General features: G+C 46.2%; 1 protein-coding gene across 21 annotated transcripts in view; it reads right to left on the bottom strand.

Annotated features, from left to right (window-relative positions):
• Positions 1 to 6,278: 6,278 nt before the first annotated feature.
• HUWE1 (HECT, UBA and WWE domain containing E3 ubiquitin protein ligase 1) overlaps positions 6,279 to 27,692 on the bottom strand; it is a 96,386-nt gene continuing 74,972 nt past the window's right edge. For 20 of the 21 annotated variants that reach the window (XM_083718025.1, XM_083718037.1, XM_083718043.1 and 17 more), the window contains 24 exons: positions 26,799 to 27,077; positions 25,273 to 25,531; positions 25,049 to 25,182; positions 24,726 to 24,949; positions 23,695 to 23,983; positions 23,495 to 23,597; positions 21,959 to 22,499; positions 18,879 to 19,443; positions 17,167 to 17,285; positions 16,905 to 17,061; positions 15,785 to 15,917; positions 15,496 to 15,698; positions 15,125 to 15,252; positions 12,446 to 12,542; positions 12,135 to 12,290; positions 11,805 to 12,050; positions 11,425 to 11,542; positions 10,719 to 10,859; positions 10,194 to 10,481; positions 9,977 to 10,082; positions 9,101 to 9,218; positions 8,173 to 8,354; positions 7,570 to 7,760; positions 6,279 to 6,806 (listed from right to left, as the gene is read on the bottom strand). In XM_083718025.1, coding sequence (XP_083574151.1) covers positions 6,704 to 6,806; positions 7,570 to 7,760; positions 8,173 to 8,354; positions 9,101 to 9,218; positions 9,977 to 10,082; positions 10,194 to 10,481; positions 10,719 to 10,859; positions 11,425 to 11,542; positions 11,805 to 12,050; positions 12,135 to 12,290; positions 12,446 to 12,542; positions 15,125 to 15,252; positions 15,496 to 15,698; positions 15,785 to 15,917; positions 16,905 to 17,061; positions 17,167 to 17,285; positions 18,879 to 19,443; positions 21,959 to 22,499; positions 23,495 to 23,597; positions 23,695 to 23,983; positions 24,726 to 24,949; positions 25,049 to 25,182; positions 25,273 to 25,531; positions 26,799 to 27,077 — 4,880 coding nt within the window. In that variant the 3' untranslated portion in view covers positions 6,279 to 6,703. The remainder of the gene's footprint in view (positions 6,807 to 7,569; positions 7,761 to 8,172; positions 8,355 to 9,100; positions 9,219 to 9,976; positions 10,083 to 10,193; positions 10,482 to 10,718; positions 10,860 to 11,424; positions 11,543 to 11,804; positions 12,051 to 12,134; positions 12,291 to 12,445; positions 12,543 to 15,124; positions 15,253 to 15,495; positions 15,699 to 15,784; positions 15,918 to 16,904; positions 17,062 to 17,166; positions 17,286 to 18,878; positions 19,444 to 21,958; positions 22,500 to 23,494; positions 23,598 to 23,694; positions 23,984 to 24,725; positions 24,950 to 25,048; positions 25,183 to 25,272; positions 25,532 to 26,798; positions 27,078 to 27,692) is intronic. The other variant, XM_083718027.1, reaches the window with a different exon arrangement.

Genomic DNA, 27,692 nt, shown 5'->3' with positions numbered 1-27,692 from the left:
TTTATGGTTGACAAGAAAGATTAAACAGATGAGAGGAACCCCCTATATGCGAAAAATCCTTAATCCTTTTTCTGTTTCCTGCCACTAGAGAACTGGAAAAGCTGAAAGTAAAGCGATCATCATTAGCTGTGAGAAAGGAATTTGCTTTGAGATAAGACACAGTTGCAGCTGTGGAAATATTAAGGGGGATTTAGTTGCTAATAATATCTAGTACATCAAAAGCATCCAGTATGGTTAAGGTACTTTTGGATCTCCCAGTGACCACTGGTATTGTTCAACAGTTGATGGCTGAACAATTAATAATGATCAGATCAATGTTTGATGAAGAAAATGAGCCAGAGAGATATGATATGGAAAATGGAAATGGGCAACAGAGAACTGAGACCAAATTGATGAAAAAGTGGCAGGACTGGATCATGAAATAGTTAAATTTAAAAAATGGAAATGACTTCCATACAAGGATTTGGAGAAGGAGAAGATAAAATCAAAAATGGTGAGATGAAGAATTATTCAGATATGGTACTGGTAGCGTTGAGAGGGGGGGGGGGCTTTAGGAAAACTTCAGTCCTGGCCTTCCTTCAGTTCTAGCAAGGAGATAATATTCTGCATATGACCTGGAGTGAATTTAGAGGATGCTATTAAAATTATGGTACTCTTTCTGGAGAAAAAGCAAATGGAAGGTCAGAGATGATGAGATTAGGATACTATCGTAAACGCAACAGGAAATGAAAATACAACAGGAAATGGAATTGAACATATGGAACTGGACGTGACCTAATGCATGTATAATGGGGGGGAATTAGGGAATCTATCTTTGTCTTTTCACGGGAAAAAGAAAATAAATGAGATACCTTGACTTAAATAAAATATTGTTTAAAAGAAAGTGGAGAAGATGGATGTTAGCATGGACTGAATGATCATATTTTTTAATGTAACCAGCAGATGGAAAATCAGTTTTCTTTTAGTATCTTTTTGTCTCCCTGCCTCCTTTTGTTTTTCTTCTTTCTTCAGTCTCCTATGTTTGGGGCCCTTATGAACACCCAGAGATCGTATACTCATAGGGCTGGTAGATGGTTGATGGAGGACCCCATGTGAGAGAAAGGGAAAGGTCGGTCTCCCATGTGAGAGAAAGGGAAAGGTCGGTGAGACCTGGGAGGAGCGAGTGTCCGTTGTGGGTGGTAACGGCTAAGAATTACATTTTAAAACTTTGCATTCAACTTTTTTTTTTTTTTGGTAGCTGTAATTTTACTGTATTATGGGAATCTCTTAATAATTTTTTCAAAAAGGGGTGGGGGAAGAGACAGAGCAATAAGAAGGCAGCAGGCCTGGGGGAGTCGGGGAGAAGAGCTAGGCTGGAAGAGTTCAATGTCCATTGTGCCGGATGATTTGGAGGAAGCATTCATTCTGTTACTTATTCACATGATTTTTATCCAACCAACTGGTCTGAGCACATGCCTTGTATGCGGAGAGCCCAGGTTCAATCCCAGCATCTTCAGCTAAATAAGGTAACATGACAGGGAAGGAAGGACCTTGGCCGGAGGCACTGGAGAGCAGCTGCTGCCAGAGCAGACAGAATGAGCCTATTTGGACTAAAGTCAGACCAACATGGCTGCCTACCTGAATCTGGACTAAAGAAAGTATCATATGAAGATTGGAAGAGCAAACTGTCCAAGAATGATGGGAAGGAAAACTGAAGCAAGATTAAAGGTAAAGGTAAAAGGACCCCTGACAGTTAACTCCAATTGTGAACAACTCTGGGGTTGCGGCGCTCATCTCACTTTACAGGCCAAGGGACCCAGCGTTTGTCCGCTTCCGCAGACAGCTTTTCCGGGTCATGTGGCCAGCATGACTAAGCCGCATCTGGCGAAGCAGAGCAGCGCACAGAAACGCCGTTTACCTTCCTGCCGGAGTGGTACCTATTTATCTACTTGCACTTTGACGTGCTTTTGGAACTGCTAGGTTGGCAGGAACTGGGACCGAGCAACGGGAGCTCACCCCGTCGTTGGGCCTCAAACCACTGACCTTCAGATCATCAAGTCCAAGAAGTAAACAGTGAAGACTTTGGCATATAGACAGCCTACACTAAAAGTGGGCTAAAGCCCAGCCCTCACTAGTACTGACAATGGTCAGGGATAATGGGAGTTGTACTCTGCAGCATCTGACTACCTTTGCTTGAGCAGGAAGAGTATTGCCCCCAACTAGCAAAACAGCCTCAGAGTAAGCAGGAAAGAGACATCATGGCAATTACTGAGGCACAAGGATTGCCAACTGTTTGGGGCCCATTTGGGATTTTGAGAGTGCCATGGGCATCACTTCCTCTTCAGTTGCTTCTTTCCCCCGCCCCTGGCAGATGGAAAGAACAAGAGCACGTTCTGTGTGTTCTCACAGGATCTGGGTAAAGGTTGCATCGGACCCCTGGACAGTTAAGTCCAGTCCAATTTGACTATGGGGTGCGTCACTCATCACTGCTTTCAGGCCAAGGGAGCCAACGTATGCCTACAGACAGCTTTTCCTAGTAATGTGGCCAGCACAACTAAGCTGCTTCTGACGCAAAAGGACACCGTGATGGAAGTCAGAATGCATGGAAATGCCGTTTTCCTTCCCGCCACAGCAGTACCTATTTATCTACTTGCACTGATATGCTTTCGAACTGGCTAGGTTGGCAGCTGGGATACAGCAATGGGAGCTCACCCCATTATGAGGATTCGAACCGCCAACCTTCTGATCTGCAAGTCCAAGAGGCTCAGTGGTTTAGACCACAGTGCCACCTGCGTCCCATTAGGATTAAAATGGAACTTCCTGAAATAAAGTTTACATTGGTGTACTGCGCAGTAAAACACAACCACACTAATCTTCTGCTAGGCAGCAACAGAAAAACACTGATTCAAGGCATGGATCCTCATGATTTTTTATGTAGGATAACAGAAAAACCAATAAATCACACAATGGTGGCTTTGAAGGACTATCTTGCAAATATTATTTGGGCCTATGATCATCCATTTTTTGTATCATGTCAGTGGTGTAAGCATTGAATCCATTATTTTTTACAGTTCAGTCAGTTTAGACATGTTCTGTTTTGGGGGGGTTGGGGAGGAGTAACCTGTGAATAATTTCAAGAGGATTCTGCATCTGACTCAGGTAAAAGTGTGCGCATATGAATTCTCTCTCTGGCTCTTCATTGCCTCTGCCTCTCACCCAATCTGACACCACTCCCTCTTTTTTCTGTCTCCACTCATCCTTCATTCTTGCTCTATTCCAGGCTGCCTCAACCTTGGCCCTCCAGATGTTTTGAGACTACAACTCCCATCATCCCTGACCACTGGTCTGCTAGCTAGGGATCATGAGAGTTGTAGGCCAAAAACATCTGGATGGCCAAGGTTGAGGAAGCCTGCTCTATTCTGTCTTCTTTCATGACATACCACTATCTTGCCCCTGCCTTCTCCTCAGTCAGGCCATTTCCCTTCCCTTTTCCTCCTATTCCCCCCCCCCATCATCCACTTTCTGTTCAGCTGAGCCTTGAGAAACAGAGAGAGCTAAAAGAGGAAGTGGGAGTCACTCTTCCCACTTGCTTTCTTGTGTCATTTTTTTGAGGAAACAATAATCCCCATTGCCAACTTATGGCAAAGGGGACAGAGGACAAGAGCATTTCCCCTGCCACTCACAAAACCTAAGGATATAGGCATCATGTTGTTAAGTCCAGCTGTAGCTTCACTACTAGTTAAAAAGTCAGCAAATTGGCTGCTGCCTCCCCAGTGCAGATATCTGTAACTTCATTTTGAAAAGTTCAAGCAGATTGCCGAAAAGTGCTCATCTTCCTTTCCTCTGAATGATAGTTTTGCCTTTCTTAGGAGAAATCTGTACATTAGGCCCAGCTGTTATTCCTGGGGAGACAAAAACTGGACAAACTTGTTTCCTCCCTCCTGACCACAAGCATGAAAGTAGTAAAGGGACCCCTGACCATTAGGTCCAGTCGTAGCCAAATCTGGGGTTGCGGCGCTCATCTCGCTTTATTGGCCGAGGGAGCCGGCATACAGCATGACTAAGCCGCTTCTGCCAAATCAGAACAGCACACGGAAACGCCGTTTACCTTCCCACCGGAGCAGTTCCTATTTATCAACTTGCACTTTGACGTGCTTTCAAACTGCTAGGTTGGCAGGAGCAGGGACCGAGCAACAGGAGCTCACCCCGTTGCGGGTATTCGAACCGCTGACCTTCTGATCGGCAAGCCCTAGGCTCTGTGGTTTAACCCACAGCGCCACCCGCATGAAACTGGACAAACTTGTTTCCTCCCTGCTGACCACAGGCATGAAAGTAGTAGCGTCATTCAATTTTGCCCTAAATGAAGTAGTAGGGTACAGAAAGGAATAGACATGGAGATTTTAAAGAGACTTTCAGAAGATAGAAAAGAGGAGTGGGCAAGAAGCCATTGCCTCTCACATAAGAAAACCATTCAAGAGGTTTCATCAGCATTCTGCTGGCTCATTAACTGCCTCTGAGTGATGTTTCTCCAGGAGGAGTGCTGGGGTTAGTGACCTTCTAGGTGATGTTGGGACCAACATGGTCAATGGCCACAGATGATGGGAGATGCAGTTCAACAAGATCTGGAGAGCCAGAGTTTCCCCATTCCCCTCTTACTACCAGACCACCCATTTCAAAATCTGGGAGTCTTAATCCTTTACCAAAGCAACAAACAATAGGTAGTGATGCAACATGTATTAATATTAGGTATTCGGAAATAACAAAACACTCCACTTTGAGATTCAGTGCCCAGAATAAATGATTCAGAAGTTATTCTGGTCTTCCGAGATTGTTCACTGAGTTCACAGAGGAATTTCTGGCAAGGACTCACGTGGCAGAAGGGATAGAAATAGGATGACAGGAAATTGCATTGTGGGTGGAGGAAAGGGAGCTTGTGTTGGACACTCAAGCCCCAACCTGTTAAATGAGAAGCATTGCCAGCTTCTTAGCATCTTGCCTTTTCAGACATAACCCCAAGGTATTTTTGCCAAAGCGATGTGTGGTACAAACCTGGTTAAAGGAAGTGAGGTCTGATTGCTCAGGATGCAAAATGGCATGCTGGCTAGTGATCTCATAAAATGCAAGGATGCCATGCGCTGGCTGGACACGGAGGAATGGTTGGAGGTGCCGGCTGGGGAACCCCCAAGGGAAGAAGACTCAGAGCCCAGGGAATGGTGCTGGGATGACAATGAGTGGTCAGAGGGCGAAGTCTGGAAGGAGGAGGTGTCAGAAGCTGAAAAGGTAACAGGGTTTAGTGAGCAGGTTTAGTGAGTGTCTGTGTCAGAGAGAAGTCCAGAATCAGAAGGTGAAGCAGGAGAGGAGGGAATCCAAGAGGCAGAGATGAGACAGGCTGGTGAAGAAGCTAGGATGTCTCCCCGCTGCCTGCTGCAACAAGCCACCTATCCCCCTGGTTGCCCAGGACCAGAAGAGGGGTGAAGGGAGAGGAGCAGAGACGGGCATGTTGGCAGAGATTGTTAGGAAAGGACGGGATTTAGACAGCTGAGGGAAGGTGTGGATCTACCAAGAATTGTTGTGCTCATTAGGCCTGGCTCCCCTGAGCAGACCTTGTTATCTTCTAATGAAGAGTTAACTTCACATATTCTGTGTGATTTATTGTTGGCTACGTCTGATACACAACTAGAGATGCCACCCTGTCTTCCCAAAACTGCCAAAATCAAGAGCTGCTTCCCTCTCACGCTGAATATACACACCCCGTTTCCAGCAAATAAAATTAGTGGTGAAAACTGGCACAAGAAGCTGCCTTATACCAAGTCAGACCATTAGTCTATCTAGCTCAGTATTGCCTACACTGACTGGCAGAGGCTCTCCTGATATTGAGATTGACGACATTCCCAGTCCTACCTGGAGATGCTGGGAATTGAACCCGGGACCTTCTGCATGGAAAGCAGATGCTCTACCACTGAACTACAGTCATAGGTGCTAGAAGCAAGATCTACCCCAGCTTGCCAGAACAGTATGCAGACAGGAAACAACCACATGGAGGACCATGATTTGGGGTGGGCATGTTGTCAAGAGACTTCCCATCCTACTTGAGTAATCTTCGTCTTGCTAGAATTTCAGTCACAAGTGTTAACCAGCTGTACATGGAGGTGTCTGGGATTGAACCTGGAACATTTTGTATGCAAAGCATTTATGTTACCGTTCAGAATGGCCTTACGGACTCCTTCCTCATCTCCAGAACTTCCCAGAGCCAAGTGAACTCTCCACTCTTACCAAAATGAACACACAAGCACAGTACATTCTTATCAAGAGTGCGCTTTTATTTTTTTATTTTTTTTCCTTTTTTTGGAATTTTTTAAACCTTAGGTTCCCTTCCAGCAGCAAATGGGTGCCAAGGAAAGAGACCAACAAAAGAATCCAAACGCTCCCTCCCGCCGCCTCATCAACACATTCCAAGCACAAATTAAGAAATGCAAACTAAACCAAAAAATATATATATATTTATATATATAATTTGTCTTTTTCTCTCCGGGTTGCACCCCGGCCCCACCTCCGAAGACGGCTGATTGGCTGGGGGTCTCTGGCTCTCTTCAGTAAGGGGGCAGCAGGGCACGCACACACACACACAGGTGGTTGGAAAAGGGGGAGCAGCATCGCTCAGTTCCACTCCCTCCTGTTGCTCCCCAAGTCTGACAGTAGAAAAATATGGCAGCTGGAGCCACCCTTACGCCAGGCCAAAGCCCTCCGAGCACTCCTGGATGGCCAGTAGCAGCATGTGACGCAACTTCTCATAACTCTCATAGGCAGGGAGGTCCAGCTGGTTGAAACTGGAGGAAGAAAGCATCAGTGTAAGGGGGTGGGGCCAACCAGATTGACTGCAAAGTCAATGCCTTTCTTTTTTCAAAATCAGAGCAAAAGACAGTACCTTCACCCTTCCCAAAATGGCCAGAAATCTTAATCTGTAGGCCGTGATCACTTTACTGACAAAAATCTACAGATCTACAGCCTGCTCACATTTGATTCTTAGCAGTATTTAATTTCAACCATAGGACAGCCTAAGAACCTGTTCTGAAGGTCAAAATTCAGTCCTTGGAAGTGATGAACAATCCTCTGCACATGTGCAGAATGTCTATCCCAAACAATTGTCACCCCATCCAACTCCATCTGGGATTTGGATTTGCAAGGCACAAAACTGGAGTTCTGGCACCTCTTTCTTTAGGACTTGACCACTGACTCATGACTCAAGTTATAGATAGCCTCTGTTTCAGAAACACACTCATTCCCTTTCTCCCCTCCCGGCTCACAAAATCCCCAATTGTGTTTCTAGGTAAAGGAGCAACAGATACTTCTATAGAAGGGAAGCTCCTGTAAAATAAATAGCTTGGACCTTACAGATATTCAGGAAAAAACCTTCAGCAGCGTCACGGTATACGTGTTATGGCTCAAGATGATAACCAGTGAATTCTAGCACTTACAGAAGCTTGGAGGGCCTTTTGGAGTTAGGGTGATTATATGACACACTTCCATTTACATAATTTTTTTTCCTGCATAATGGAACACTAACAATGGGCTTATCCATTTGCCTCTTACCACGTGTGAGCAGAAGGCAGTCTATCTGTTGAGCGGTCGTCTCTGTGGATCTGGAATTTCTGGATGCCGTTCATGCCCTCTAGGGCAGCAAACCCCTGCAAGGGCACCTTGGATGTGCCTGTGACGAACTGCAGGAACTTTGCTCTGTCTGCCTGATCAAAGGAGCGCAGGGCTCGCCAGAACCACTGAATCTGTGAAGGACAAAAGCAGGTCAGAGATGCTGGCATTTTTGCAGGCCTCCAGAAGTGAAGGGCCCAGAAGGACCAACACAAAGAGGAGCCAATAGGGGGAGAGGATAGCAGAAGGGATGGGGTCACACATTTCCTGCCTTCCAAGCAGGAGGTAGCGATGATATATGCCCGACAGGAGAAGAGCCACCTTAGTGGCAAACAGAGTTCCAAGATCAAACTTGCAGTCAAACATATCAAGGCTGCGATACTATACAAATTTACCTGAAGTCTCATTGAGCTCAATCAACTAAGGAAATTAATTGTTATCATGACAAGAAAAATCAAGAGGATTCCTCTCCATGAGGCCTTGACACTTCCACTCTGGAGAAGGGAGAGTTGGTGAAAGGCAACCTGCTAGAAAGGAAAGGCTTACCTGGATAGAGTTTGCCTGGTACTTGTGGTACTCTGTGTTGGACTTCAGGTCATCTATGTCAATGGTGGGCAGCCCCGAGATTAGCAGCTCCAGCTCCTGCTCCGTGAAGATGGAGATGAGGCGCTTGGGGATAATCTCATAGAAGCCCTCCAAGAAGGCAGCCAGCTGCTTGCGGATTGCTCCTGCCAGAAGGGAATATGGATTATCAATGGGTGGGGAAGGCAATGGAAGTTCTACGTAGCCGAAGAAGAGGGGAAACTATTGCTCAGGAGGGAATAAAATCTAAACACTGAAATGTGCACATTTATGTAAAATTTACAACTTCTCACAGCTGATTGGTAGATGAATCTGCCTCAAGTACAGAGTCTACGTAATGACCTTAGACCGAATTAGACAACTAAAGTTTTTGTTGTTGCTGTTGTTTGTACACTTTTCCTTAAAAAACACAGTTTGGCTTCCTTCTTCAGGCTATTGCTATTGATCCGGTGAAACAGCAGCTCATGGACAGCTCTGGTATGACACTAGTTCTTTGCTTAGAATTTAGTATGAATTATGATATAGGGAGGGAATGTTAGAAGAAGAAGAAGAGTTTGGATTTGATATCCCGCCTTTCACTCCCTTTAAGGAGTCTCAAAGCGGCTAACATTCTCCTTTCCCTTCCTACCCCACAACAAACACTCTGTGAGGTGAGTGGGGCTCAGAGACTTCAAAGAAGTGTGACTGGCCCAAGGTCACCCAGCATGTGGAGGAGCGGAGACGCGAACCCGGTTTCCCAGATTACGAGACTACCGCTCTTAACCACTACACCACACTGGCTCTTCAAAAGGTAGACGCAAGTTAATAAGTGGAGGGATCCCATCTTCCAGCAGAGATGGGTTTAGATCATCAGATTCTTTTCACTGTTCTCAGGTGTACTCCCCCAACACACCTGTCATTCGCATCTGACACACCAGGTGTACATATTCCTTCTTGTTCTCCTCAGTCACAAGGATGTTGGCTCCGTTGGGCTTAAGGTCACGTACTTCACACACACCAAACTCTTGAACCTGTTTGGGTAGGGGAGGAGGAAAGACAGAAGTGTACTAAATAAGTAGAAACTGGATTAACAAGAACATCTCTTGGGAAAAGAGAAGGCTTGCCCTGCTCTTCCTGACAAGGACCAGAAGTCAGAATGACTCAATACTGGCCTTGATTCAATCCTTTCTCAGTTTCACAAATTCCTCCTCAGCCTCAAATTACAACCCAATGGATGCTTCTCTTAACAAAACACCATAATGTATTTGCAAGAATCAGATTTATGCCTTGTGCATAGTAAAATATAAACACACAACCAAAACAGAACAGCAGCAGCCATCATTCAGGGGCAACGAAAGACTCTGGCAGTTATCACCAGGTAAATACATCCTTACTATTTTGGAACACTGTGTCCGAATGCCATTCTTGTTACAGTGCTTGATAATCAATGCCAATGTCCACAGCCTCATTGTTTCTCACATTGTTTAGAGAGTTCTAATTTTTTAAGATCAAAAGAAATCTGAATTCAAAAGAAAAGAGCTGTATCCACTGCTAGAAAATCCCTGTAAATATATAGTCATCTTCACCTATTATTACACATGGAGGGATTTGTACAACTTCTGGGTGAGGAATTCTACCAATTTCTTGATTTTTATCCATCAACTTCAAAATTGTCCAAATTGAATGGTTGCCCATTCTATGCGATAGCCCTTTGTCTCTTTAGCTTCAATATCCTCCAACTTCCAAAAGATTTGCCCCAAAATACTTCCATGAGAAGGGGACAGCTTACCTCTGTGCTGAAGGTGAGGTCATAGCCCAGTGTGGAGACATCGTTTTCCAGAAGATACACCAGTCCCTGGTAGAAGTGGTAATCCTCACTCTCCATATCTGTGTACCTGTACGGTTGAAGGAAGCTGGCTGGGTTAGGAACATGTTTTGGGAAAGACAGGAAAGCATTTTAGATGGACTAGTTCAACAAAAACCCTAAAAGCAAAGGCACTACTCACCTGACAGATTTGCCCAAGATATGCTTGTAGAAGGAGCGGGTGAAGTAGCACTCCAGCAACCGGTTATCATATACTGCTTTGGCCACAATGCGCCCTACAAACTTGAAGTAGCTCAGGTGGTTGGGGTTACAGTGAGAGGAAGGATTGATGGTGTAGGTGACTCGATCGCCAGGCGATGTGCGGAAGAGCGCATACATGGGGTTAAACATCTCCCGTGAGATGATCATGTACCACTCGCGCAGGAGACCTCCAGCATCCTGACCCTCTTCCCCTTCAAATACTATGTACCTGAAAAACAGAAGAGGATATAATAATAAGGAAACGTCAGAAGTGGAGGATGGGTTTAGAACAAAAAGGCTGGCAGGGACTGAATGTCTGGTTTATAGGTTCAATCTACAAAATAAGGAAAAATCAACATTTAGACAAAACGTGGGCAAAGGTCCTCAGCAAGGGGAAGAAAGAAAACGGTGCACATAAGAAGACTCTGATTACAGCAGCACGCTAAAAGTTCTAGAAGTTGCTTACAATCTGTTTTTCATTTCCTCGGGCGACTTGCGATGCAACTCCCGGTATGAGTCTTCAAAGACATGATCTCGACGCACATGCACAGCCATGTCTTCTTTCCGCAGCCCCTCATCAAGTCTTTCCAACTCTTGCCGGAAGTACCTTGGAAAGAAGAGCAAGCATGTAGCCATTACCTCTCACATCGGGCAGCCCCCAGGGCTATTACTATGGAACTCCCTGAAGCCGATTCACAGTTACAGTTGCAAAGCACTAACAATGCAAGAGACGACATATTCTACAGATGTAGATGAAAAGTGGGCGGGTTTGCCATCCCTCCAGCCCTTACAAAGTGGCTTCAGAATTGGGGCTGAGAGACACTTTTGACTGTACTTCATTCTAGGGGAAGAAGCATATCAAACTGAATAAGACCACCCATCCAGTCACCACGACTTCTCCTGCCCCACACTGATTGATCTTTTTGCCAATGGAGGAGCTGAACAATGCCAAGAAATGAGAAATGTCTGGGTAGCCAACCTAGAGGGCATCACAGCCAATAGGAAAGTCAGCACACAAGCCTAGAATATCACTCAAGCAATCTGCCCTAGAGATCAAAAGTGGGACATCATACTCATGCTTACAATCAATCTCTGGCGTCTCCTTGCTGTTTTTTAATTATTATTTAAAATGAATACAAAACAGAATACTAACACCCCACCCTAAAACCTACTTCCGTTTGACATCAAAATCCAGCACACGTATGTAATCCACGAGGACAGCAAAGGGGCCGTCAGCTAAATGGGTGGTGGACTGGCGCAGGATCTGGTTCAGCACAGTGCGGTGTGTTTCTGCAAGACGAGAACAAAGGTGAAGGTTCGGCTGCATGCTCCTTATTGTGTTTCTTCCAGGCATGCTGCAGAAACCCGTTAATGAAATTCCTCCACAAGTATATTCCCTAGTTAGCCACACCTTGATCCACACACTCCTCCCTCAGCAAACCAGCTGCCCTTCTGAGATAGAGACAGCCGAGAAACCCCCACTTGAAGCCCTCAAGAAAGAATTAGTCTTAATACCCTGGACACAGCCAGACATACCACAGTTTGAACTAACCTGCAAAGCGGAGGAACTTCTGTGTGTCTGGGGGAAGGCTGGAGGAAATGTGCATGGAAGAAGGTTCACGGGAGAAAAAGGGGTCAAGGGAGGAGGGTGTTGCAGGGGTCAGTGGGGCAGGTGAAAGGGGTGGGGGCTCGTCCTTGATGTGAGCCAGCTGGCTCTCCCGGGTGTCACGCACTGGGGGCTTGCTTTCCCGCTCTGTAGCATGCACCAAAAAGAAGGCCTCCACTGCAGGCTGCAGCACTGTAGGGAAGAGAGCAGAAGGTGAAGTTCCAAGAGGCAGAGAGGCCTGAAGCAGACCAACCTTCCAGCAGCCCAGAACCTTACCAAGCACAGCATGTTGGTCATGCGATTCTTCCAGCTCCTTCAGGCACTCGCCCAGCATATCCCATAGTTCATCCAGACTGAGTTGCTCACTTAGCAGAGGCAGATCCGGAGGACGCTCCTCTTTCTCCTTCTCACCCTGCTGGGACCCTTCTGACACTGTAAGAACAAGAGATCAGTCCTTCACACTTTAGCCCTCCCAGTTCCAGGACAGGCAACTCCTTCAGACCTGTAGAAGGAGGGCCTACGGCAGGTAAAACAGCTTCTCTACTTCAGAGACAGCCACCCCTCAACTGCAAAAAGCAGATACTAACCAACTGATTGGGTGTCTTGTGTGGTGGGTGACGGCTGATCCACATCCATAGGTGATTCGTCTCTTCGTACAGAACCCTCTGCCTGGTTTGGCTCCGACTGAACAGAAGAGATGCACACATTAGTGAGGGCTGAAGCTTCCCAAGAGCACTTAGGAAATAGGTGCTGGGAGGTCAGCCCAGTAACTCCCAAAAGGCAGGGAAGAAAATGGACCATTAACAGAACTGTGCATGGTGGCCCTACCACTTTCCCCATCCTTTACAAAGACCAAAAGAGGTTAAACATGCTGTTATACACAAGCTAAAATCTGCAGAGGGAATGAGCCGAATGACACAGCTACAGGAGAAATAGGGGAGCAGGAAAAAAAAGGTAGCAGAAAGCATGACATGCGTGAATCTGAAGGTGGAGCACTTACAGCCAAGAGCAATGGTGAAGTGCATGCACCAGAGTGGGGAAAGTTCTTGGAAAGCAAAGAACAGGTGTGGAGAGAAGAGGAAAGTTGTCATCAGGGACCTTCCTGCAGGGATAACCTCATATTTAACAAGGCCCACATGCCAGGGGCAAAGGCAGCCCACATCTCTCTACAGAAACTGGACAAGACTGGGGCCTCTAAGATGCAACAATCTGGAGAGAGGTAGGCTCAAGGATTGTACACACATTACTGTATTATCACATCCACTCCACAATAGTTGTGATTGAAAAGTACACCAACGTGATTCAGTTGTGTCACTTGTGCTTGCAAACAAGCTTGGTTCTTGTTGACCTCTAATGCATTCTTTCTACCTACTGCAACCCAGAAATAAATGCAGGTTACTTTTTATTGCTTAGCTACTTCTCATAGGAAAGTAATGTGTGTACAAGCCCTAAGAATTTGGGCTGCAAGCCATGCTGTGTGGTTGTTGTGCTGGTCCTGCCCCGGGGCCACACAGACAGTGGAAGTACCCTGAATACATGCTGGATCTTATAAGTGGAAGTGAGCTCTTAGAGCTACCATGGGTGTCAGCTCACTCACAGCCATGTCAAGTTGGCTTTCCAATTTGAGTGGCTTTGAGCCAGGAGAAGAGACTAAGGCTGAAGGGCAGAGGGAGACAGACCACAACTATGGATCACATGTTCAGCCCACAACTTGTACAGCTTTGGGTTGTTTCTGCTTTTTGAAACTTCCACAGAAATCCAAAAGATTTACTATTAATCACGGAAGATCTGAAGCACTAAGCAAGTGTCAACGGCTGAGACCACAGCAAAGTCTCCCCTGACCGCTTGTCTTTCTCTTCACTAATATTACTTGCCGCCGCCACAATGTCCACCTTTTAAAATGTCAAAATTCCAACAACTTAAGCAATCAGAATGCTAAACTTCACAAAACTGATTTGGTCTGTAGGCAATGGAAGGTTATTTCTTAAAGGCAGCATTTTGCTTTTCAACTGAAGAATCCAGGGCGGATCACCAATGCTAAATATCTGCCACTGTAGAGATGGCTAGCTTGTTCTCAGCTTTTAACGCCCAGCTTTTCAACCAACAATCCTAGCCAAACAGTGTATGAAAAAGGCAGCTGAAACCAGAAAAAACAATCCCTACCCTGCTTACACAGCTGCAGAGCCTTCCATTTATTCCTTCTGTAACTGGTCAGGCCTTGGCTTTTCATTAGTAAGGAAGGGGAGATGCATAAAGGAACCCCCCCCAACTCAGTTCTCAATGCATAAGCAGCAGAGTCAGTGATGTATCCACCATGGAAGTGGACGGCCTTTCAAAATGGGAAGGGCATCTTGAAGCTGCAGAGGATTCTTCACCCAGCTCATTGTCTCCTACCACAAACCCCTTCCCCCATTCAACCTGCCTTCAGCAGATAACCCAAAATCGTATGAAGAGGAAGCAAATAAGGTTAGAGCTATTTGGCATAGAGGTGTCCAAGACATACAGAAGCTAAACACATTTTTTAAGTGTTGGAAGAGTAACTAAAATAATAGAAAACAAAAGGGTGTACACAGGAGTGAAAAGTCCAAAGACCACAATTTGTTAAAAGGTATTATGCAAATATCCAACTCAGATTTTTCAAATCAATAAGCAAACTTCATAAAAGGTAAGCACCACCAGAGCCCATGGAGGTATATTGAGGTTGTTGGGAGAACAGCAAAGGAGTATGCATAAGCCAGGTACAAAGAAGGAAGACTTCTTTTGTCTTCAGTATTTCTTACACTTCAGCTGAAACCAGCTGTTTTCTCATCCCTCTACCCAATACATAGAACCAGTGCTTTTTTCTTGGGGTACGCAGACCATACCCCTAAACATTTTGTGAATCTTTGTACTTTTGTCCATTTACTGTATTTATTTTCCCCGATTTGAACTATAAAATGGTGGGTTTCTTGAGTCAAAATGAAAGTACCCTTAAACATCTTCTTAGGAAAAAAAAACACTGCACAGAACCCAGAATCCAAATCACAAACTGTCCTCACAAGCTCTTCCTCAGCCTGCTCTGAAGAACAGCTTTTTAGGATCAAGAGCCAACAGCAGCAAGGAGCTGAAGCTTCTTCCTTCCCTGAACAAAGAGGCTCCTCTGATGACAAACCAGTTGGCATAAAAAGGGAGGAGAAAAGATGGAGAGAGGAATGTAAAATAATGAAAAAGGGTAGTTCAAATAAACAAAATGAGTGGCCTACAAGCGCCACAGGCACCATGCTAACCGTTGTTGCTTGCTGCTGCCTCCGGGCCCTCTGACCCTCACGTACCATTTGTATAATGGCGTCAGCCTCAGCCTCCAGCTGCCGAACAGCGGCCTGGATGCTGCTAACTGAGCCCAGACCGGAAGTACCTGCAAAAAGAGGGGGAGAGAAGAAGAAGCATGAGGGTTGGTTCCTACAGCTGAGCCTGTAAGATTTAACCCCCATCTCAAGCTTTGAAACAACCCCCCAAAACTGCAGTGGCCTATGGGCCTCTCCGGTCTTCTATAGGTAAAGTATGACTGGTCTGAACCAATCAGGAGCTCTCCCACCCATGCTCTAGCATCTACAAACAGGCCTTGTGCAGACAGAGCTTGCTCTCCTGCCTAACATACCTAGCCTGCCTGTCTGTTTTGCCTTTTTGTTGGCACGGCGTGTGTCATCCCGTAGCTGGATGATGACCTGCAACACCCTTAGGAAAAACTTCTGTGTGGAGGTCTTAGAAGTCAGCATGGACATTGAGGGTAGCTGGAGCTCGCGACCACCCAGAGGGCGCTTCTGTGATGCCACAATCACCACGTTCTCAGCAATGTCAAACCTAACAATTGAGGAAGAAGGTGGGGAAGAAAGTCAGAGAAGGCCACTCAAAAGACAAAGAGAAAGGCCAACTTGAAGGAGACTCACCTGCTCTGCATCTTGCCTTTCAATTTGGTGGTCTGAGGCTGTTCTTCGGGGAGCCCGTCTGGCGACAGGGCCTCACACTGGACTCGACGTTGCTGCTCCAAGTTGTATTCTCGCAGCTCCGCCAAGAGAGTACCTGGAAAGGGAGAGTTGAGAATTAGTGAGAGCTATTTAAGAAAATCGATCCCACCTCTCCACTATAAAACTATACCCAACACGACAAACAATATCAAAACACATGATGGTAAAACCATTAAAATCCAGAAAACAAAGATCATGCGTTCACAATTTGAAACAGTCAGCATAAAGCCCGAGGCAATAAAAAATCCCTGCCTAAAAGGAATTGTGTTCACTAGGAAGTAGAAACTAAAAGGGCCAGTTGAATGTCCCAGTGAGAGAGCATTCCGCTACTGGGCTCTCACACATCCCAGCCAACCTAGAATAAGCCCACCCTGAGACACATAGGAAAGATCGTAGATGGTGTGAATGGTCCTGGATGTGAGCCATTTAGGGCCTAATGCCAAGTTGGTTGGCATTTTGAATTGCACCCACGAACTTACTGGTAACCAGTGCAATTGTTCTAAAATAGGTAACATGCTTACATAGTTGTGTTCATGTGAGCACCCTACAGCTGCTATATTCTGGATCAACATGGGTGGCCATGTAAGAGTACAATTTAGGACCCAGATTCAAGGGGGATTCCCCTGCCATGCTTGCTACCTTGTTCAGAACTGACTGAAATCCTGTATCTGGTTGAAACACCCTGCCCTACCACCAGAAGTAGTTCTGTTATGCTATGGTGTGACTCTTTCTAGCAGAGACAGTTCCAAAAGAGACTATAGCTCATTCAAACCTGACAGCAAGGAAAACAGTCTTATGAGTTACTATCCTCTGTGAGGTTTGCCTTTAAATGTTACCCATGCTTGCACATGTAAATTCCCAGACTATCACACTAGTACATGGGAAGATCACTGAAGCCCATTGTTTCTATGAGCTACTGGCTGATATTCCTAGCTTCACATTTCTGACAGTTCACTGTGGTACTCAGTGATTGAGGCAGGGCAGGACCCTTAACCATGCCAGCTCTTCACACAGGCACTTTTATAGTTTCATCTCTCCTTACCTATCTGCTTGCAAAGAGTGTAGCCTAGTTGCCGGGCCCCATTAAGCAGAAGCTTGAGCACAGTGTCACGTGTGGCTGAGTCACCCCGTGACAGTTGCAAAAGAACGTTGGCAGCATCTTCCAAGCCTTCTTCAGAGCAGGAGTGAGATGTCAGCACCTGGAATGGAAGATGACAAAGTCACTGTGCAGCTGACAGCTCAAAATGTTAATACCTTCCTCTCCCCTCCCTATATTGTGTGTTGGCCACACCCACCACACTCACCTCCACAGACAGCTGTAGCTGGTTCTCCGTTAGGCCTGAGGCAGCCATTTTGCTGTCAGTTCCACCTCCACCTCCTGCTTCGCCTACCTTGGCTGGCGATTTGCTGGTTTTTGTGATAGCTGCAGAGAACGACAAGATACAAGCTAGAATCAACTTGGGATTTGACAATTAACCAGTGAGAGAATGACCAAACAAACCACCAGCTATTTTTTGAAGTCTGGGTCTCCTTTGAGCACTTGCCTACCATCTCCCTCCATCCCTACACAGAAGTCACTGAGACACCCTCTATCAGGCTTCTATAAGTAGGCAATATCCTCCTTGATCAGGGCTGTGTTCATATATGTGATAAGTTTGCAAATACCAAGGTGGCAGTGGAAGCTACAGTGTACAGAACCATTCCTGCCTGTCCCCAGAGAAGGAAGAGACATGTAGTGGTGGCAGGTGACGCCCTACAGATGGGGACAGAGGCAGCAGTGTGCAGAAGAATGACTCATGCTTTCAGTTGTCTCTACACAAATACACAGAATATGGGAAACAAGCAAGAAGAACTTGAGCTCTTAATACAGAATGGCAACTATAATCTAATAGACATTACTGAAACCTGGTGGGATGAGGCTCGTAATTGGAATGTAGAAATTGAGGGGTACAACCTGCTCAAAAGGAACAGATCAGTCAGGAAGGGAGGAGCAGCAGCACTGTATGTAAGGGATGTGTAAATGGAAACTGGAGCAAGCTCGTTTTCTCCTACTCTGGAGGGTAGGACCAAAACCACAGGATTCAAGTTACAAGAAAGGAGATTCTGACTAAACATCAGGAAGAACATTCTGACAGTAAAAGCTGTTTGGCACAGAGTGGAACAGACTCCCATAGGAGGTGGTGGACTCTTTCCTTGGAGGTTTTTAAGCAGAGACTGGATAGTCACCTGTCATATATGATCTAATTAATATTCCTAAACTGCAGGGGCTTGGAGTAGATGACCCTTGGGATCCCTTCCAACTCTATAATTCTATGAATTCAGCGACAGCACAGATTCAACAGTGTGTGATATTAAGAGCTTGCCTTGTTGAGAATCCCAGCTCTCTATTTTGTTTCAAAAATCTTTTCCTCAGGGCTGCAATGATGGCTTGAAAGTGTGTGCAGCAATACCTACTGAAGTCTTAAAAGGTGGCTAAATAAGAGTTCTAGCAACTGAGACAAATATTTGGGGTCCTTCATATCTCCCTTCTCGTCTCCATGGTCACCAAAACACAGAATTATGAAAAATAAATTAAATTAATGCAAATACACACACAGTCGTACCTTGGAAGTCGAACAGAATCCATTCCAGAAGTCCATTCAATTTCCAAAACTTTCGGAAACCAAAGAGCAGCTTCTGATTGGCTGCAGGAAGCTCCTGAAGCCAATTGGAAGCCCCGTTGGACATTCAGCTTCCAAAAATAGTTCGAAAACCGGAAAAATCACTTCCAGGTTTGCAGCCAAAATGTTTGAGAACTAAGCTGTTTGAAAACCAAGGTACGACTGTACAGGTCACAGAGTCTGGATTGCCTGGATGTAGAAATTTACATATATTTTTCTCTTTAGACATGTCCTGCTCCACAACTCAAATGAAGAAAGAAAATGGAATGTGGGACAAGGAGAAGAAAAGTATCCTTTCCTCTTCTCGTCTCCGAGCACCCCTCCCCACAAAAAAACCCAATCAATAGAATACTTACTGGACACAGTGGTGGGGAGAGTAGATGACACAGTTACCAGGGCAGCACCAGAGGTGGCGATAGAAGCAGCAGTTGCGGCGGCAGCGGCAGCAGCTACAGCGGCGGCAGCAGCCAGGGCAGGGGCGGGAGCAGGTGCTGGGGTGGTAGTTGCAGTAGTAGCAGCAGCATGGTTGGCTACCCCCTCAGCCGTGGTCTTGTTCTCAGGCAGAGCAATGGAGATGAGTGACAGCAGGCGCAGCAGCTTCTCTGTCAGCAGGGAGCTCCGTCTGATCACTGGATGGGACAGCATGTTCATAAGCTGACCCAGAGGAGAGGCTTCTAGACTGTAGGGAGAGCTCTCTCCCTCAGAGCCAGCACTCACAGGCACAGATTTGATGGAGTTCTTGCCCTTGCGGCTTACGTTCATATTATCCAGTTTGACCAACAAGTCCCAGAAGTCAGTGGAGATGCCACTGGTGCCCATTTGACCTGGGCATGGGCTGCCCGATTGCTTGGTGCCCCTCTCCCGTTCACTTTCACAGGTGGTCTCTTTGGTCCGCTGCTGTGTGAAGTGGCTGGGGAACACCTGGAAGGGGGCACGGAGGAGAGAAGCAAGTCAAATCATGTTCTGGAATCCCTCATTGAAAAATGTGGCTTCCAGTTCTATAGGATTATTTATTACTCTGCCCACCGAATCAAGGTTCAACAACAGCACCCTCTCCAACCAGCATCCCTAAAAAACCCCAACCACACACCCCTCACCTTCCAAGTCTACTGGCACACCTGGCTCTAGATAAACCTGAACAGTTCCAAGTAGATGCTCTCTAGAAAATGCCTAGAGTACATAGATATATACCACACTGCCAGTCGCAGCAAAGAACAAATTGTTCAGCAGCAGTTATGTCCTGGGAGAATAAGCTTAAATCACAGAGCAACGACCCCTAGAGCCTTGCTCCAGGAAGACAGTCTCCACTCTGTAATTGGAAGGTCTCCCACATGGAATATCTACCTTGCGGTCCATAAATAGAACAACTATGCCTTTGAGGCAGCATTAGCACAGGCCTCCAACAATAGTTTTTCGCCAAAGCCAGTATCTGGGATCTCTATAGCTTCCTTCAAATTAGCAGTGTGTGAGAAAGGGGACCATGCAGAGCAGCACATGTGTGCCAGGCTCCTCAGGTTCCCAGTCAGCTTTTGGTTGACTGGCAACTAGCTACAGAGCACCAAGTTTACTTCTCTCCCCATGTATGTTTGCCCTTACTCCAGGTACAAGTGAGGGACTCACTGGATGGTTTGGGGCAACTCATGCACATAACCTCAGGACCCAAGTAATTACTTATTCCCCATATTCAGAGCTAATAAGATAGTAATAAGGTATTAGTCTTCATACTGGAGGTGTTGGCCCCTCTGCCCACCAAAGGAGGATGAACCTTGCCTGAGAAACAAGCTGCCCCCCTTTGCCAGAAAGCAGTTGAGAGCTATGCTTCTCTTTGTCGCCAGTTCTGGTCCACTGCTTCATGGGACATACAGCAGATAATCAGAAGCAGCTTCCCTGTTCCATGGGTCAGAAAAACTTCCCAGATTTACAAATGCTGATCCCACCATATCATCACAATGAAGAAAAAAAAAAGAGGTGGAGCTCTGACCAAGTTCTGCTACCCTGAAACTGGCAGGACTAGAAGCGGGGAGGGACCAAGCACAAAATTTAGTTACATTAGCACTGCCCCTGAGGCAGGTGTAAAGAGAAACCCACTCCTGAATAACCATCATCACAGAAGAATTGGAAAGGTTATTAAAAACTGCTCTGGAACCATTTGTTGACAAGATACTAAATTGTTTTAAATAAAAAAATTGTAATTATTATCATTATTATTTTTTAAAAAAAAACTTGCACTTTTAAATTCACATGATTTAGCAAGTCAAACATGAGCAGGGAGATGCTGCTCACGTGTTTCCCTGTCTTCCTTTCCTCCACTATCCGGAGGACCAGCAGTTCTTACCCTCACAACAGTTTCCCTAAATCTTGGCTTGTCAGGACATCCAGACCAGGGACTACTGTTTGTCCCAAATGCTGGTTAGTTCAAGCAAAACAGCTTGTTTTGAAACCAACCAGAGGTTGTGATAAACAATCCCTGGTGTGGATGACACAACAAGGAGAGAGGGAGAGGGAGAGGGAGAGGGAGAGGGAGAGGGAGAGGGAGAGGGAGAGGGAGAGGGAGAGAGAGAGAGGGAGAGGGAGAGGGAGAGGGAGAGGGAGAGGGAGAGGGAGAGGGAGAGGGAGAGAGAGAGGGAGAGAGAGAGAGAGAGAGAGAGAGAGAGAAAGAGAGAGAGACTAGGAGGAAAAGGTTGTTCTTCTTGGCTGTGCAGAAAGATGGGGGAATACATACGCAAGAGGCTCACAGCAGCTCCTTTCTGCTCATGCAAGTCTCACTGATAATGGTTTAGCATGATGTGCAAACTAGCTCACAGAGAAGAAGTTTCTATGGCTATTATTTACTAATCTCATTTATTCTGAACAGCAAAGGAACCAAGAAGATAACTTGTCTAGCTCCTTTCTAGCACAACTGGATGTTTCCTGGTACAGAATATGCGACCAATGCCTGCCCATTATTTTCCTTAATCCCTGCACAGCAAGAGACCAGCTGATTAGCTGGCAGCAACTGCAGTGGAGAGAGGAACCAATTTCAAAACTTTAAAAAAATCTTTTGTTAGCTTTTTCTGAAGGTCTGTGGGTAGAAATGCAGCCTAGAAATACTAAAATAACTGCTCTCCCATTTTTAAAATGATGACCCCTACACCTTTTGCAGCAAATTTGCACTTATTTGTTTTAGGTGTTTTTATGCAATGGTGATTTTGTTAGCCACCTTGAACATGCTGATGGACAAACAGGATCTAAATCTACTAAATAACAACAACAATTACAGGGACCTTAACTGCCTGCTTGCTCTCAGTTTGGAACTCTAGAGAGCTACCTCCTGTAATCTAAATCCTTAACTTTTTCTCTTAAGCTACGCAGACCAAGAAGTTTCAGACTTTCATCAGAATGACAGAACGCCCATCGCATAAAAAAGAGCACCACTCTAGACAGCCCTTGTCTTCACCTTGGCAAGTTGGATGAGCGTGTCAAGTACATGGCGGCAGACCACAGGAGCAGCCTGGGGGTGAATATGAACAGTGGAACCGGCAGCAGCATGCTTCTCCGTGTGTTTACGCCCTCCTGCTCGCTGGATTTGGAATATGTTGGTTCGGCAACCCAAAGCAGCATCCATAGAGACGGAGAGCCAAGAAAGCTGCCCTGAGCTTTTGGATTCCATCTTGTGCAGAAGGTCGAGTGGCCGGCTGTCAGGGGCACAGGCCTTGGCTGCTCTTTTGCCTTTGTCGTCTGGTGCAGCAGTCCCCTTAGGTGTCTCTACACACAGTTCACTCTCACTGCTGCGCTGCAGGATAGAGAGCAGGCTCCGAATCACCCAGCTGCGTGTCTGTGCATGGTAGCAAAGGTTCCGCAGCACCCGATGTAGCCGGCTAGTGTTCAGCTTTGGCTCATCCACAAAAAGCAGTACCAGCAGGCAGGACAAGGCCTCATGGTCCAACAGAAGGCGCCCACGCAGGCGGAGCAGGCTGTCCACATTGCTGCCTGATGGCCTAGGAAACAACAAGACAAATATCAGCACAGAGTCTACAATGGACTCTGAAAGCATAGCAGAGTTCTTTACAGCATCCAAGGTGAACAGCTCTCCCCTAGCATTGTCTCATCTAAGTGAGGGTAGACAGTTTTTACCATGACATGCCTTGCAGCTGGTTCCTGTAAACCAGCACATCCTGCTGGCCTGGCAACTCTGCCCACTTGCTTTCAAGTTGATCCCTGAACTGATCCAGTGATCACCGAGCTCATCTTTCAGCTTACACAATGGAGCAGGGAGTGGTTTTTTCAATCTGAGAATTATTTATTAAACATTTTTCCACCCTTCCTCCCAAAGGAATCCATGGCAGCCCTGCAAGAACTAGGGGTTATTGGGAAGGATTGATAATTGGAAGAAGCAAGATAATACCCCTGGTTTCCAGACTTTAAGGTTAACCTTAGGTACTATACAATTTGGGAAAGTTTTTATATTTCTAGTTTCCCCAAGCATACCCAACTTAACTAATAAGTTACATTGGTTTTTCCCTAGGAATCCTAACCCTCAGCTTATTCCCTCCAAAGAAACTGCACTACCTTCCCCTATACGTCTAGTACAGTGTTAGAAACTGAGATATGAAAGCTAGGAGCTAAATGGCACCTTAAACTTAGCTTATGGGTGCAACAACAGAATGTCTAGGCACACTTTTTTAAATAACAAGAATACAAGGCTGAAAATGAATGAACTGCAGCTAAAATATTGTGTTCATTTTTCACATGGTCTAGTCCTTACCCTGCCCCCCCCCCATATATATTCTTAAGAGGGTCTCTTCTCCTGTCTTCAGAGAGTAGTTGGAAGTGAGGAGGCAGAAAAAGGTCCTCCTTTCCTTCCACTCTGCAGTTTTAATCTGAAATCTTAGGTGCAGTACTGCGCCCAGAGTTCAGAAACTGCTCACGCTAATGAAATTCCCTGTGCAAAATGTGCCTAGAACTATGGGAGTTTTGAACACTGATCTTGTACCTGCTGTGGCTGCTGCTACCACCCATCTGGAAGGTTCCTCCTCTTTGCACAGCCAAACGTGTATACTGGACACCTCTGTTTCCACTCAGTCGGCTTGTGAAGGCTGAGTTAGGGGAAAGAAAATAAGCAAAGCAATCAGATCAGGAGTCGAGACATACAGAACTAAAAACAGTAGTATGTCAGAAACAGATGTGCTTTACCTGGGCTACGCAAAATGGCAGACAAGGCAGAGGTGCTGGAGTGGCCAAAGAGACGCTCGTGCATGAGCTGGCGCTGGCGCGCTTCTTGTTCACGCCGCAGAGCCTGTGCTTCAGCAGCAATGTCAGGAGGCATGACTGCCAAAACACTGTCCTCCATATCCTCCAGCACACTGCGCCGCAGGTCTGATGGCAACGTCTGAATGAAAGTCACAGGGTCCATGGGAGTGTCTGAGCTTGTGCTCTGGGCCAGCTCCCGACGCTGCTGCTCCGCCCGTTGTTGTGCCAGCACCTGAGATGGGAGGGGGAAAGATAAAAACAACTTTTTGTTAAGCAAGAACAGAGCAAAAATAAAAGACCCAACCAATCTCTCTAAAATGACTCTCCTCCTTCAACCACAAATTGTTATCTCTCTTTCCTAGGTGACGGGGATGTGGGACAGAAATTGGGTTCTGCGACCACATGATGGGTGGAACTCCACAGCTGGAAGCCCCTTTTAGGGTGTGAAGTCTTGGTCATTATTAATTTAGTTCTGGAAATTTCACTATATTTCAAAGAAATACATATTTCACTGAATTACATCCCCCTTATGTGGAATTTACCACAAGGCAATGAACTATGGATCATGCATGCAATAAGGTGAGCCAAACACATCCACACAAATAACTTGCATATCTTGTCCTTATGTGGCCTGCAATTTATAACTTAAGCGCAAAGAGGAGAAATGCAACTGCCCAGATTTTCCTGTGACTTGTAGTTGGCAGTCCAGTAGATTTGTATTTACACCTACTTTCCTATTTTGACTTCCTTTTTATGTTTTGTTTTGTTTGTATGTTACATGTTTTAAACAATACAATTCAAGAAATGGAAATTATTCTTTTTAAAAAAGAGGTCAGGAATCCTAAATTCAGAAAGTTTTGTTTTGTACAGTGCAGGGTCATAGGCTAACATGAGTTTCCTTCAGATTTCATAGTTCTCTTATACTTGTTCCTAAACTGTGTATTACCCCATAATCTTTAAAAGTGCCACCTTACCTCCTCTTGGATTGCTGGAGGCAGTGCAGCCAGGAACTCTGGACTGACTTCTGTCACGCTAGGGTTTCCCACCACGGGCGGTGCTGGGGTAGCAGCAGTTGTGGTAGTCGGGGCAGTACGGGCAGGAGGCCGGATACCCAACTGGTTCTGTAGCACTTCACGCCGAATGTCATCAGGCAGAGCAGCCAGAAAAGATGGGTCTACACCTTCCGGAAGATTTATCCCTATGAAAAAGCATGTTAGAGGTAGCTGCTATCCCTACTAAGAAAAAAGGCATTGTCGTAATATAGCTCCCTCTTTTTATGTCCTCTTCTAGTATTTACCTGCCAAGGGGTCTTCCTCCTCACTGCTGGTAGAAGGAAGGGGTTCTTCCAAGATGCCCCGAGAATCAGCACCGGAAATGGCCACCGCTGAATCTCTGGTGGAGGAGCTCTCAGAGGATGAGGCAGGTGGGGAGCTGAAGAGCAAGAAGTGACAGTATTAGCAAGTGCAGTGCTAATGCTAAAATTGGCATATCACCCCCTTGCACCTCATCGCTGCTCCTTACCCATCATCCACCTGCTGGCTGGGATCTGGCTGGCCCTCCCTGAGGGCCTGTGCATTGGAGCCCTGCTGGGCGGTGTCTGCCGTTGCTACAACAGTGGCTCCCCCTGCCTGGTCCACATTGCTAGGGCCACCAGCCTCTCCAACTCCTTCTTCAAGGTTGCAAGAGGCCAGGCTGCTGGTATCCATGGGTGAGCCCTCCAGCTGGCTGCTGACTGCTGTCAAGGCATCAGAGTCTTCAGCCCTCTCTGGAGAAAGCGAAGCTGGTGGAAAAGGAAATAAAGGACTGAGAGATAAGTCTGACAAACGTCTGTCAAACCTGAATTCTTTTCATCAGATTCAGCCCAGAACATGGAAAGGACAGAAACCTACCCACTGACCTCCTTATGGCTTTTAGACACCCTTCCTAAGAAGCAGTGATAGAAGCACTGCCTGAAAACCTTATACACTGGATTCAAATTCTGCTGCCTATTATGACAGGGCTCTGGTTCCAATTCAGCAAGGAAACTTCTTGTTTTGGCTGTGATATGCCCTTCACTACCACCTACTATACAGTAACAGGCTTCAGAAATTGCCTGTGAAGACTGTCAAGGCAGAATACTGAGCTGAATTGATAGGTCTGATCCAGCACAGCATTTTTATTTTTAAAAATGAGAGATTCAAAATGTGAGTTTAAACCTCAATAAAGAGCTACTTAAAAACAAACAAACAAGCAAACATCCAGCCAAATTTTGAAAGCTAGGATCAAATCATCAGGTGGGTGAGCAGGCTTTTAGTTTCACTTTGCAAATTTTAGTTAATATGCAAATATATGCACTTTTTAAAAATTGTTTTTATTAAAGATTTTCTTGGGTTACAAAAGTACATACAGCATTTCTGCTTTCCATTCAAAGGACCCTTTCTACAGATCAGTTATACCTGATGTGAGACACTTATGTTATAGACAGGGGCATGGGGAGAAGAGAAGCGGGGAGAGCGTATGTGCAAGGTTTTCGTGTCAGCGTCACGTGGCCAGGTTCTCTCTCTAATCATTTATTAGTTTTCATTGGTGGCGAGAGAGGTTGGGGGCGGGGCATGGTTGGTTGCCTTCAGTTGGCTGCAGTGAGTTTTGTTTGTGTGTATGAGGTGGAGTTGTTGTTAGGGTCAAGTTAGCCATATTGATTTGTATGCTGCCGGTGGGTTCTTGTTTTGTTGGGCTGTGTATGTAATAAAGGAGCCACACTGGGGTGAAGGTGTCCTCTTTTATTTGCCCCTCTGTCAGTTTCAGTCTGTTGGCTAGCTGCTCTAGTAGGGCTGTTTCCCATATGGTTTGGTACCACTGGTTCATGTCCTCTCCAGTGCCTAGTTATGATGCTCCTGGCCGCTGAGTAGGTAGGTGGCTGATGAAAATAAATGCACTTTAAAACTTTGCTGCCTTCTCCTGAACATGTGGAAGATGGTAGGAATCAGAGTCTGTTTATGCACGTACAAGTGACACACAGCCAGAAAGGCGGTAACACCTGCGGCAGGGTGAAGCCTGGGGCCACTTACTGATGGTGGGAGCAGGTGAAAGCTCCATCTGTGTGGCCTCAGCATCAGTGCTTGGCCTCCCAGGGCCTGAGTCCTCCTGTTCCACCGGCATCAGCAACTGCCCAGAGCCCTGGGCATTGGACTGCCCCGCCAGCTCTGAAGGAAGCTCGCCTGCCCCTGTCACCTGCTGCTGTTGCTGTTGGGGGCTCTCCAGCGTGACCAGAGTCTGCTTGGGGCCAGCAGAGGCGTCTTCAGCTGCAGCTGGGACTGCGGGATAGCCATCAGAATGGGCAGCACCATCTGGGAGCCAAGAGAGGGAGGGAGGCTGTCTTAAAACCCAGACCACTGAGCAGCAGTGCACCCTGCACCCTCAAGGTTAGTTCAAAAGCTGGGCACATCAAACACCCACCCCAGTCCTGGGTACTTCACTCCTCCCAGGGAAAGTAGTAAGTTGTATAGTTATCTCCGATTTGGGGCACAAATCCCTACCCCACAACAATACAACTTACTACCTCACCCCAGCAAGAGCAACGTCACAAAGCCTCAGCGTCAGGCAACTGGTTCTTCCCCTATCTGAACAGCCAGTTTTTAAAAATCCTGCAAAATCCTTTCACATAGATCTGAGGAGAACACTCATGCAGACGATCCCTCTCCCCAAGCCACAGCAAGATCCAGGGAATCCTGCCTACAAGATCTAATGATACACTATCCCACTATAACCCCCATCCCATAATTTCTGTCCACATCTAGGGATGGAACCAAGGAACTCAGGGGCTTTGATTCCACATTTCATTCCTGAGCCCATGTTCTTTCCTCCTGAGCTAGGCGTGGTTTCTCAGTGGCTTCTCTCTTCTTCAGTGCTGGCACGGCGAGTTGCGAGTCCTCATAGGAAAGACAGTAGATTGTATAGTTATC

This window comes from Podarcis gaigeae, assembly GCF_964106915.1.
Source record: "Podarcis gaigeae genome assembly, chromosome: 17".
In the NCBI taxonomy this organism is placed as follows: Eukaryota; Metazoa; Chordata; class Lepidosauria; order Squamata; family Lacertidae; genus Podarcis; species Podarcis gaigeae.
Note: the sequence above shows the minus strand (reverse complement) of the source record. Positions and strands in the feature narration are given on the sequence as shown.